Raw genomic sequence first — 12,393 nt, 5'->3', positions numbered from 1 at the left:
AAGAGTTTTGTGACCATATAGGTTTGGAAGTTACTGGATTAAATACTAAGTTGAGGTTTCTTTATTGTGGAATATCTCAAAACTTATAATGTTGATATTATTTGAATCTCAGGGATAGTAGGAAATACAGTTTTCCAAACTTGTTTGAACATGCAGGTTTTTTTTTTTTTTTTCTTTTTTTCTTTTTTAATGGAGGAAAGAGGGCCAAACTCCTTGGACTGGTGCTTTTTGGAACATATTTTGGGAAAATGTTGGGTCATGCTCTGTTATACTTATGTCATTGCTTATTAGCCCCACAGGGAAATAGCAAATTATGTAAGTTATATTTTGCATTGAGTTTCTTTATACTTCCAGAAATTAATAAAGTAGCAGTGAACCTGGCCTTATTCTCAAATCACTCTTCTTCATTGGAAAGGAAATACACGTTTGTCCTCCTTTTTTAGGGCCGTTACTTTGTAATATAGAGATTACTTTGTAAATCTCTAAATTTGCCATTTGGTCCTTCATAAATTTGTAACTTTCCTCATTTTGTATCTTGTGATTTGGTGGAGCTTACTAATATACTAACTGAAATTAATCACTGTATATAATTGGATAGAAAAGAATGAGTAAGAATTAAACTCAAACTATTTAATTGTCAACTATTTATTTCCTGACTCCAGCTATAAATTAAAATGAATTGATGTGGTTTTTTGTTTTTTATTTTCCCTCACACACTTAGAGAAGAACATCTATTGAGTGATTAAGTGCTTCTTTTATGTATCCATTTTTTATTTCATGAGTGCATTTTCTAAGCCTTTTTGGAGGGAGAATTTGTTCCCATGCTCGGAGAACTTTGCAATTTATCTTTGCTCTTAAGTTAGTACATTATTTTAAATAATGAGAAAACATTAGCAGAAAATCTATTTCTGCCTTTCCCAATCTCTGCTTTTCCTGCTTACCCACCCCCACACCCAGGCATCATCCTTAATAACTGTTTCATAACTGACACATCTCTAGTCCCAGACTACTTTGACTAAGTGAAATACCCTGGTAACATTCTTGAAGAAGTCAGAATGTTCAAGGGCAGTTGAATAGTAAAGTTGACTTAACTAGATCCTCAGGGAAATGTCTAGTTACCCTGAAGGGCATTCTGGATGGGCTTCCAGAATTTCATGACTAAAGCTTTCTAAGGTTTTTGACATTCATTATCTGTGTTGCCATATATTGTAGTAGAATTCATTGGCTTCCACTCTAAAACCAGTAACCAGGATTTTGTTCTAATAAATTGAATTATTTACAAGTATCCTTGTGAGAATTTATGTCCATCATTTTGCTTGTAGGTTAACTGAGAAATAATCATTTAGAAAATGAAATGCATAATGTAAAAGTCATCTTGACCCCTAATCATAAACACATCTTACTAGTTTATTTTAGGAACTGGCTTTCAGCAGGTCCTGAAAATTTTTTTTTTTTTTTTATATTGGTTGGCATTATTTAAGTGCACATTGCCATCAGTTTTAATCTGAAATAATAGTAAGATCCAAGGGATTTCTTAGTTCTTCATAGACAATTAAGGCTAAGCCTCTACCTTTTCACTGCTGAGGTAGATCCAAATCATAGCTGCCGCATTGTTAACTTTTTAGCAATTAGAAAAATACTTTCCTCTAAAGAAGGAACACTGAAAATGAAACTAAATTTTAGAGGTTTATAGCTGTGTATTATTACTGTTTCTTTTTTGCTTTTCTTTATAGTCGTCTTCATTGTGAACTTTTATAGGGTTGCTTTTTAATTTAAAAAGGAAAACAACCCACCAATATTTAAAAATAGTATCATGTCTCTTATGAAAGTCAGTAGAATTTATGCAAATGGGACCTGGGATTTCAAATCATTTTTGTTTTTATTTTTCTAAAGTTCATTAAAAGCATTCTTATGGTTCATGTTTTTATTTTTTCTCTCATTCTTTATCATTATGATTGGAACCTTTTTTACTTTGATTTCTCACAGTTATTAGCATAACATGATCTGTTTCAGGATTGTCTTGGGGATCATCACAAAGAAGAACATATTAGAGCATCTCGAGCAACTAAAGCAGCACGTCGAACCCTTGGTGATTAGATATATCAGATCTCCTCATTAGATACCTTAGAAGTCAGGAAGCATGAAACTTGTGAACTGTTCAGTTCTCTCTTTCCCAGATACCTGCTGAACTAAAAAAATCCTACATGCTGCCAGTTAACATTTCTATCTCGTAAACTATGTCTGTAAGATAAATTTAGATATTTGTAAAATTCCATTCACAGGAAGTAAGCAAAAGTTACCATCTCTCATCAAAATCATTGGTTGCAATTTAAGAAATGTAAACAGTTTGGTAGTTAAATGAGTAAATGTCATTGGACATTCTTAAAGTAAACACAAGTCTGTCTACCTTAGTGGATACACCGGTCTCAGAAGATGCCTGACTGGTTAAAAATGTCTGCCCCACCAAACCCACCGAACCCTTTTTCTTTTTTTATGTTTCCTAATCTTGTGGTAGTCTTGTGGTAAATCTAAGCTCATAAATGATTGTTAATGGAGCTTAGCAATGTTACAATTGCTGAATGTTAAACAGATTTTTTTATGGGCACACTAACTAGAGTGTAATGTTGTATATATTTGTGATCTTGGCATTAATTCTTCTTCTGCTACACCTTGCATACCCTCATAATCAAGAATGTGTGTCCTGCCATTTCATTAGTAACCTGTACCTAGTTTATGTGTGTGCCCCTTTTGTATGATGTTTCCAGAATGCTGTGAGCAGCTCTTGGGGTCAAATGCATTTGTTTTAACCGGGTTTATGTCCTAGTGGTTTCATAACTAAAGATAAAGTTTGAATTATCTTAATCATATAACCTAAAAAATCGTCTGGCTTTAGCTATTAATGCCTGAAATTATTTTGCCCTGCAATTGTCATACCTATATAAAACCTGTCCCAGTTTGCTTAAGTACACAACTGATTATGTATTCCTGTTGTTTGCTAATATTTCACAAGTGTTTCATGCATCCTTTTTTAAAAAACTACTAACCAGAATAATAAATAGCTACTCATTCATTCTGCTTTCTGCTTCACCTATAATAATCTTTTAGGACTGCTTCTTGATTTTTCACCTATCTTTTAATGTGAGCATTAATCACCAAGACTTTCATAAAAGCACTGTATCTTAACTTTTTTGGCCAAAATCAAAAGAGGAAAACATTGACGTGTGTACTAGAAACTTGGGTTGTCTTATAGATTTATTCTTGGGGCTCTGAAGTTTGGGATTAGAGTTCTTTGTTGACCATTTTATATGCATTTTATCTCAATTGTATGTGCTTTCATGAAGATTCTGCATACAACTGGGCAATCTTTACATTATTTTTTAAAGTTGATTAAGTTTGGTTTTAAAACCGTGGAATATTGAGATTTGGTCATCAGACATTTTACTGCTTTCTTGATGTCATGGGAATTAATTTTCCTTCTCAAATGGGATCAGTGTCATCTCTTATTTTATACGTCCTCCCATTTTTTTGTTACTTTTTTGTTGGCATACATTAATCAGAATACCTCTACTTCAGTGAGGCATGAAGTCCTCAGAGTCTCAGTGGAAAGGACATTGTCTTATTAGTGACCATAATACTTTTATATCAAAGGATGGTTGCTGGCTAATTTAATTATCTTTACCAGTAAAACACTTTCTGAAAATACAAAATCACGATGCTTGCTTTGCTCTGTTCCTGTCAACAAAAAGTGTTAGCTATAGATTTAGCTCTTCTTTTCTTTTCCCTTTTATTTAAATAGCACTCTTCTGCTTATTCCTTTCAGGCGCCTCCTTGGCATTATAACAAAAAAAGATATCCTGCGTCATATGGCCCAGACGGCAAACCAAGACCCCGCTTCAATAATGTTCAACTGAATCCTATAGATGAGGAGAGAGAGGAAACAGAAGAGGAAGTTCATTTGTTGAATAGCACAACTCTTTAACCTGAAGGAGTCGTCTACTTTTTTTTCCTCCTTTAAAAAAAAAAAAAAAAAAAAAAAAAAAAAAAGGAAAATCTAAAACCCAGGCTTTTGCAACGTGGTTTGCAAATAATGCTGGTGGCATGGAGGAGTTGTTTGGGGAGGGAAAGGAGAGAGAGAAGGAGACGAGTGAGGTATTTCCCAATCTAACCAAGAGCAGCAAATCATCTCCTGTGGTTCTGCACTGGATGCATTCAGCTGAGGACGTGCCGTGATAGTGCAGGCTTGAGCCTCAACGGAGAGGACGCCGCAGTCCTGGAGCACCTGGCCGGTTACTCCAACATTTTGCAAAGACGCATTATCAGTCCCTATTCTGGAGGGATTATTTGAATTGAGCCATCTATAAGACTGCAGGGTCTTGCCCTTTTGTATCAAAACTGTTCTGTTTAATTCATGACTTATATAGTTAAGCATTATCTTTCTACATTCCAGAAGAGCTTTTATTTCTCTGTCTCTCTCTCTCTCTCCCTCTCTCTTTCTCTCTTGAGCTGCAACAAAACCTCTTTAAATTGGTGTACCCTTTTGAAACAGTCCTTTCTCATATTGAGATGTACTGTGATTTTACTGAAGTTTCATCGCAAGAAGGGAGTGTTTCTTGTGCCATTAACCATGTAGTGTGTACCATCGCTGAATGCTTGGAGCTGTCTCATGTACCACAACAAAGGCTAATCAAACAGGTAAAATCTCGAATGAAGTGTGAACAAAAGCTCTCAGCTTGTGTGCATTGTGGTTCAGAATCAACAACGAAACTTGACTTGTTAAGGATAAACAGTTTTCTTTTTGTTTTTTTCCTGCTCAGACTTTATGGATAATGTGACCTGGTCTTATGCAAATTTTCTATTCTAAAACTATTATAATATACAAGTACTGTTCAGCATAAAGAAACAAAATGCTGCTGCTTTGACAGTAAAGAGAAGGAAGTATTCTGTTTCGCTGTATCTGGAATTAATTGCATGTTTAAACACTGGAATTTTTTTTCTTGAAATTAGATCATTTTTCTTTCCTCAAGATATTTTATTGCTGACACTGAAGAAGAAATGTAATTCATAACTTGCACTAAATGTATATTTCTTTTCTTAAAAATTTACCATTCTTATTTATATTTTTATGGATTAAAATTTATAAAATACAGATCAGTTAATATCGCGCTTAAATAATTTTACCTTTTTAATGTGATTTTTATAGACTAATTCAGACTTACAAATATGGAGTTATGAACAAAGTTTACAATGGGAACAAGGGTTTAAAAAGAGGTTGTGGTTATTTGTCTATGATTCAATGTGTACATAAACCTTTTTCTGATCTTTCACTGCCATCCTCTGGATTATGTCTTCTGACCTGTATACATTTTGATCATTAACTAGCAAGTTAAAATATGACAAATCACTTTGCAGATTAAAACCAAAAGTTAAATGGTATTAACCTTTTTTTTTTTTTTAAAAAATTGAAAACCACTGCAAAGGTAGCAGTTAAAATTTTAATATGAACATAACCTTTGATTCTTTGGGTTTGTCACATTCATCAGTGAGTATTGTTTTGAATATCCACAGTGCAGAGTTTTGCAGGATGCGTTGAAAATGTCCTAGGGTGTGTCTGGGATTTTTGTTTTTGGAAATGTCTGTCTTGATCATGGTCTTAATTCACTATCAGCAAAGGAGGTTTACTTGTACGACTGGCCTAAATATTCTGGGGTTATGCATTTTTGGTAGGAAATGAATTTTTGCAGACAGACATTTTCTGAAACATAACTGGCAATAAGCCGTTTTTACATTTTGGAAGTGATTCTTCACTTCCTAGTTCTTAAAAATAATGTATCTATAAGATCTTGAAGCTTTATTAGATCATGAAGCCATATTAGAATGACAGTTGAAAGTTGAGTAACATTTTAGGAATTTCATGGAATATTCTTAGTTTTGCTATCTGCCTAAAATCAGTATTTTGAATCTTAGTTTATTTCCTCCCTTTGGCAAACTTCAAGCTTTCTTAATGATCCCTTCATTTGGCCACCAGAGTGAAATCTTTTCTAAACAATACTTCTGTGTATCTTACCCGTGTATCTTGTCCTAAGTGTATCTGCAGTGTGAACTCCTCAGCATTGGCTATTAAATAGGTTCTCTTGAGTTATAAGCCTTCAAAGGAGAAACGAGTTTCTTTGCAGATAGCTTCATAACATCAGACCTCACATGGATTTTATTTTCCATGAGTCCTTTTTGATTTCAGGTCCTTCTTTCATTGCCCATCCTGCTTCACAGACTGACATTTCAGGGTGGATATTCAAGGTGGATATTAATTTTCTTCTCGGTATATTTCTATCCCTTGATGTGTCTTACTGCTAAAATACAGGAAAAGTGTTATATCTTTAATGCATTCAGTGGTTTTCTTGGGTAATACTATCTATTCCACTTTTCTTTTTGATATGTTGAGGTGTGTCTGCTTTTCAACCAAATGATGAAATACTAGAGACCATGAAATATATGTGCCTGGCTAACTGGCAGATTAATTGACCAATATAATCAGTGGAGCGCCTTATTGGAGTACCCTTTTTCAGAAGGTATGATGAGAATGGGCAAGGGTGTCAGCATCTCTTATGAATAATTGTTTTCAGTTTTGGTTCATGAAGAATGCTTAGTTTGTTAATCTGTGATGTTGCCTAGAGCTGTATTTATCTGTTTTTATTTATACTAGTGTAGTAAAGCTGCATATCATTACAGTAAAAATGATTACTGTGATGAGTTAATCAGAAAAATCTATTAAAATCTATATGACAATGTGTGGTTTGGCCTTTAATTATATCTCTAACAGTCCTCGCACTTGACTGCTGCTCTATGCAGTGCAGGCCAATATGCCTGGGGCATGCAGCCTCCGAGGGGTGGTAAATAAGATGGGTCTCTCAGGTTACAAAGCCACTTCTATACTTTGCAGGCAAGGAGCAACGAGAGAATAGATGTTACCTTGAGTAACAGGATGTACATACTTCCAGCAATAGAATAGAGCCTCCACTTGTCAGCGAGAAATCACAGGTTTACCACAAGATTTCACTTCAGTTTATTTGCAAAAAGAAAAATTATGCTGTTAGCATATAGATAAAACATGTAAATGATTTAAATGTTTTGAAAATATTACTCTGTAAATTTGCTAAGAGAACTGCCTGAAAGGAGGTGGTAACATTTGAATTCCTAAAAGATTTTAGTAGTCAAATATGAAACTCTTAGTAAAAAGTCAAACACTTGCTAAAAAGTCCAGGATAGATTTTTTTTTATCATTCATTTTATTTGATCATTCACTACTTTTTTTTTTAATGTTTATTTATTTTTGAGAGAGAGAGAATGCGAGTTGGGGTGGGGGCAGAGAAAGAGGGAGACACGGAATCTGAAGCAGGCTCCAGGCTCTGAGCTGTCAGCACAGAGCGTGATGCAGAGCTCAAACTCAAGAGCCATGAGATCATGACCTGAGCCGAAATCAGACACTTAACCAACTGAGCCACACAGACACCCCCCTCCTCCGCCCACTGCTTTTTTAAAAAGTACTCACTGTATGATAGATGCTGTGCTATCATTCATTGAAGCTTACATTCCACTAGGGGAAGAAACATCTATGGTATGTCAGATGGTGATAAATACTACAAGTTCATTAGTTCAGCAATTTTTTTTTTTTTTTTTTTTTTTTTTTGGTGTGCCCCTCACCATTATAGGCATACATAAATCAGGCAAAAATTCCCATTCTCATGGAGAAAAGTAATGGGGAAGATGCTATTTTTATAGAGGGCCTCAGGGATAAGGTGACATTTGAGCAGAATCCTAAAGAAAGTGAGGGAATGATACAGTTATCTGTAAGAAAAATGTTCCAAAAAGAAGAAATAGTATATGCAAACATCTTGAGGTACCGTATGCCTGACAATTATAGGGGATACCAAGTAGGTCGCTGGCTGGAGTGGGGAGTGGGGTGGGAAATGAGGAAAGAGGTTGGGGGTGTAGGAATTTGACTTAATTATGACTAAAATGGTAAGTCAGCGAGGCAGAAAAGAGGCATGATCTGACTTAACATGATCTCTGGCTGCTTTGTTGGGGATAGACTATATTGGGTAGGGGTGGGAGCAGGAAGACCAATTAGAAGGCTCTCAGAATAATCAAGGTAAGATATAGAGGCTTGAACCTGACTGGAACTGGTGGAGGTCATTGAAGTGGCTGGTTTCTAGACATTTTGGAGGTGGGCTAGACAGGATTTGCTAATGGATTGAGTGTGGAGTGATACATGAGGAGTAAAGGGTGTCTCCAAGGCTTTTGGCCTGAGTAACTACAGAAGAATGACCACTGACTGAATTGGTAAGGACGTTAGGAAGAATAGATCTGAGGTTGTAAGGAATTTTGGTTTTAGACATGAAATTTTAAGTCATTTCGACTTCCAAGTGGGGATGTCAAATAGGCAGTTGTATATATGAGATTCAAGTTCTGGAAGAAAGGTCCAGCCTGAGAGACCTAAGAAAATGTGGGAGGTATCATCATCCTGAGTCAGGATGAAATCACATGGGATTAAGTGGCCAGGGAGGGACTGAGCATTGACATACGTGTATATTTAGATTTGAGGACATGAGGGGCCAGCAAAAGAGGGAGCAGCCAATGAGGTTGGGTGAAGAGGGGTGCCTTTAAGAGAAAGGTATTCCCCCTAAGGCAAGTGAGTAATAGTTTCAAGGAGGATCAAGTTTTTGGTTGTTGCTGATCAGTGAAGTAAATGGGGACTGATAGTTGCCCAGTGTGGAGATAATGGACAACTTTTACCAAAGCAGGTTCAGTGAGATCAGGCAATAGTCTGATGGGAATGGGTTTAACAGAATTGAAAGCAATTGAAGGCAGCTTCTCCCAACTCTTCTGGAGTTTTTGAAAAACAGGATGAGTGATAGAGTTTTTAAGATGCAGGATATTATAACTTGTGTTGTTTATGGGAATGTTTGGGAGGGAAAATTGATTAAGGAGAGGTCCTTGAGTAGGCAGGAGGGGATGGCATCTTGTGCACATAGTGGGGACATTGAGCACCATTCGCAGCAATGTGGAAAAGGCAGAGTATATTGGGTAGTTGGTAGTGTGAGATTTTGTGGAAGTTTGTTTTTTCTCAAGTAAACCGAGGGCTGGGAGGTGGTATGTGTTTGAGAGAAGATGCAAAAGTAGGGGTATCAATGGGCAGCAGCATGACCAACTTGAGGTTAAAAGGAGGCCCATTATCATGGTTGTATTTTTTCCCCTAACCCCCAGATACTGAGCAGAAGTAGGAGTAGGCAGCTTTTTATCAAGCTTAAGTTTGGAACATAAGTACAACTAAAGAGAGAGGGGGCAGTGGAGTAGATGTGGGAGTATGATAATGGAGAGTGGAATATAAGGGCTGGGTGAAGAGGGAAGCAAGAATATGAAGTGAACAGTGAAAAAGGCTGTTAGATCGGTGAATTGTAGGTTGTGGTGGGGTTGGAAAATGGTTGGAGCTGGGGACTGGAGGAAGAGATGAAAAGATGGGTGCTGATGTCTTGGACAGTAGGATGCTTAAAGTTGATTATGGGGGGTTTGTTGGTGCTGACAAGGGCTAGGGTGTGACTTTAGAGTTGATGGCTAAAGTGGGGCACTGTCTAGATCAGGGGTCAGCAAATTTTCTTATGTGAAGTGCCAGATAGTAAATATTTTAGGCTCTGGGTCTTACAGTCTCTCTGCTGCAACCACTCTGCCATTGTAGGCACACATAATATGCAAATGAGTGGGTGTGGCTGTTTCTCCATAAAATTTTATTTCAAAAAACGAGTGGGCCAGATTTGGCCCTCAGCCCCAGTTTGTTGACCCCTGGTCTAGGTCACCGAATAAACTATGAGATTTAGGTTATGGGAAGGATCATCTACATAGATATTGGGTATTTGTCATTGTGAGGACACAGTTTGTAGCACTACCTTGGATAAAGTTTTAGAGCTTTTATTGATTTCCTTGGGTGATCTTTCTCCATATATTTGAGAGGTCATCTAGAAAGTTATTAATAAGCTCCAGGAGTGAACTTAGCTAAATTTGAGTTGGATAGTGATTTTCTGTTAAATTCTTACTGGGTCAAGGGGCTTCATTCATGAGTAAAGGCACTTAGAATGTATGGGTTCTCAGAGAAAAGTAGGCAGCATTTAGAAGCTACCATAGCTGTTGGATGGCCACATCCCAGGAGGATAAAAATATTTAAGCAAACTAGGTTTCAGTGGACTGTGCTCCAGTGAGAGAAAAAGAAAGGTTCGGTATTGTAAGGAGCTTACTCTTCAATGAAAAATTGTTCAATAGTTGGAAGGTCAGTACCTCCTGAAATGTTTCCAGCCCTCTGATACAAGTTGGGAATTTGAGACTATAAATCCACAACTATAGTATCCAAATTATAACGGCCATATTCTTGGCATTGGTTTCCAATTGAATCTTGGCTGTTGCACCCAGCTTTCTGAAAATACACATTCATGTTAGGTTTGTGTAAGGAATGGATGAAAAGCTGATCTTTTGTCCCCCTTCATTCTAATTTGTTCCTTGATAAGAAATCCTGTTTGAATCCGTATTATTGATCACAAGAACGCATATTTTTAAAAAGCTAAACTGTATGAAACTATAGGATCAAGAAGTGGCAAAATTTAAGGAATCTAGTATTTCAAGCCAAGCAGATTGGTTTGATATAAGGTATTTGAATTTATTTGAATAATCAGTATTTAAAAGATTTAACTATTTTTAAATACTGTCCCCAATATTAAGTATCTTAGAAACTAAAGAAATCTGAAGGAAAAAGCTCAAGAGCTTCTAAAATGTTCGATTGTTTAAGACCAAATGTGATTCGGTCACCTTTTCTAATCAAAGTATGTATGAGCTAATGTAATCTTTTTAATATAAACCAGCTAACAGTTCAGATGGGTCCAGGACCTACAGATTCTTATGAAGCTGAAATGTGGCAGTTCTTTAAAACCTCTTGATACTTCCCCATCAGAACTATAAAAGTTCTGGTACAGTAATGTAAGGGAAGATAAAAAGATCTTTCCAGTTTGGTGAAGTAAGCTGTTACATAAAACATCTCTAAGAAAGCATCTTAATGGCCTACAAAGGCAGCATGTGGGCCATGGGAAGGAAGAGCAGATACTAGGTATAGGCTGTAGTAGAGATTTTTGACCGAAGACATTCTGTTGTCTGAGAAGAATTCTTAAGGGCATCTCAAAGTAGTTTCCCAAGTCTTGCTAGTGTGATTTTTATCTGGCATCCACCAGTATGGAATAAGGTCATTTTATTCAACAAATACATATATATTCAAAGGTTTCCATTACTGAGGGAAATATATACTGATAAAATGTATGTTCTTAAAAAGCTTATAGCCTAAATGGGAAGATGAGACAAGCTACTCGTATTAAAAATCCTGGCTGAAAGTGTTTGCTTATAATTATCTCATACTTTAGATGAAAAAGAGTTAAGGATCTCAAGTTATTTTAAGGAGGCAGCTGACAGAGTAAGTGAATTTGGAGACTGGCTGTTCAACAAAAGTTCTTTGGGTAAGTCAAGTCAATCTTCTGCAAATGTGGGGGTTATTTGAGGACCTAAGGGCTTTCTTACCTTTAACTTCATAAGAAGGGGGAAAAGTTTATATGCTCTTCAGCTCAATCCCCAGTTTGCTATTTTACATTTCATGGTTTGCTATTTTTAAAGTGAAGGACATTTTTTCAGGTTTAAAGAGGATGTGAGTCTGATAAAACACAGTTGTATCCAGATTTGTACTAGAAATCCACTGACAGAATTTGTAAAAAACCTTAAAATCTAAATTAATGGTCTAGTGATTAGTACACTATACTGTATGTCAATATTCTCTGCTATATTGATTAGTAAATACAGTAAGTCCAAGAACCGCTTTACAGAATATACCTAATAGGTACCCAGACTACATATGAATCACTTGGATGAATCACTGTTAAAATGCAGCTGTGGTACGTCTGGGGTCAGGTACCTTCCAAGTTTGCTTTTCCTGTGTCCTCCCCACCACCCCACCCTCCTTTTTTTTAAGAAAGAGGGAGGAAGGGAAGAAGACAGAATCTTAAGCAGTACTGAGCCTGATGCACGGCTTGATCCCACAATCCTGGGATCATGACTTGAGCTGAAATCAAGAGTTGGATGCTCAACTGAGCCACCCAGGCACCCCCATAAATGCAGTACTTAAAGCTATGGCTATTAATTCTAGTCTGAGAAATAAATTTTTAGTGCCCACATGTTAAAGGCAGTAGACAGTGACTTCCTGTGACATGTCAGAGGACAACCTTGGTTGCCTTTCACATGTAATTAGGGCATCACCATTTAGATGACTGACCGTCTTACAGCACAAGAAAGAAACCAGCTAGAACTTTATACAAG

The 12,393-nt window shown here is 36.6% G+C and overlaps 1 protein-coding gene across 4 annotated transcripts in view; it reads left to right on the top strand.

Moving 5' to 3' along the window:
• CLCN3 (Cl-/H+ antiporter 3) overlaps positions 1-6,785 on the top strand; it is a 97,010-nt gene extending 90,225 nt beyond the window's left edge. For 2 of the 4 annotated variants that reach the window (XM_025921474.2, XM_086703875.1), the window contains 2 exons: positions 2,014-2,089; positions 3,821-6,785. In XM_025921474.2, the coding sequence (XP_025777259.1) occupies positions 2,014-2,089; positions 3,821-3,979 (235 nt within the window). In that variant the 3' untranslated portion in view covers positions 3,980-6,785. The remainder of the gene's footprint in view (positions 1-2,013; positions 2,090-3,820) is intronic. The other 2 variants (XM_086703877.1, XM_025921475.2) reach the window with 1 other exon arrangement.
• The last annotated feature ends 5,608 nt before the right edge of the window (positions 6,786-12,393 follow it).

This window comes from Puma concolor, chromosome B1 (assembly GCF_028749965.1).
Source record: "Puma concolor isolate L17-30 chromosome B1, mPumCon1.1.hap2, whole genome shotgun sequence".
In the NCBI taxonomy this organism is placed as follows: Eukaryota; Metazoa; Chordata; class Mammalia; order Carnivora; family Felidae; genus Puma; species Puma concolor.
The sequence above is the reverse complement of the archived record's forward strand: the minus strand, read 5'-3'. Positions and strand labels throughout refer to the sequence as shown.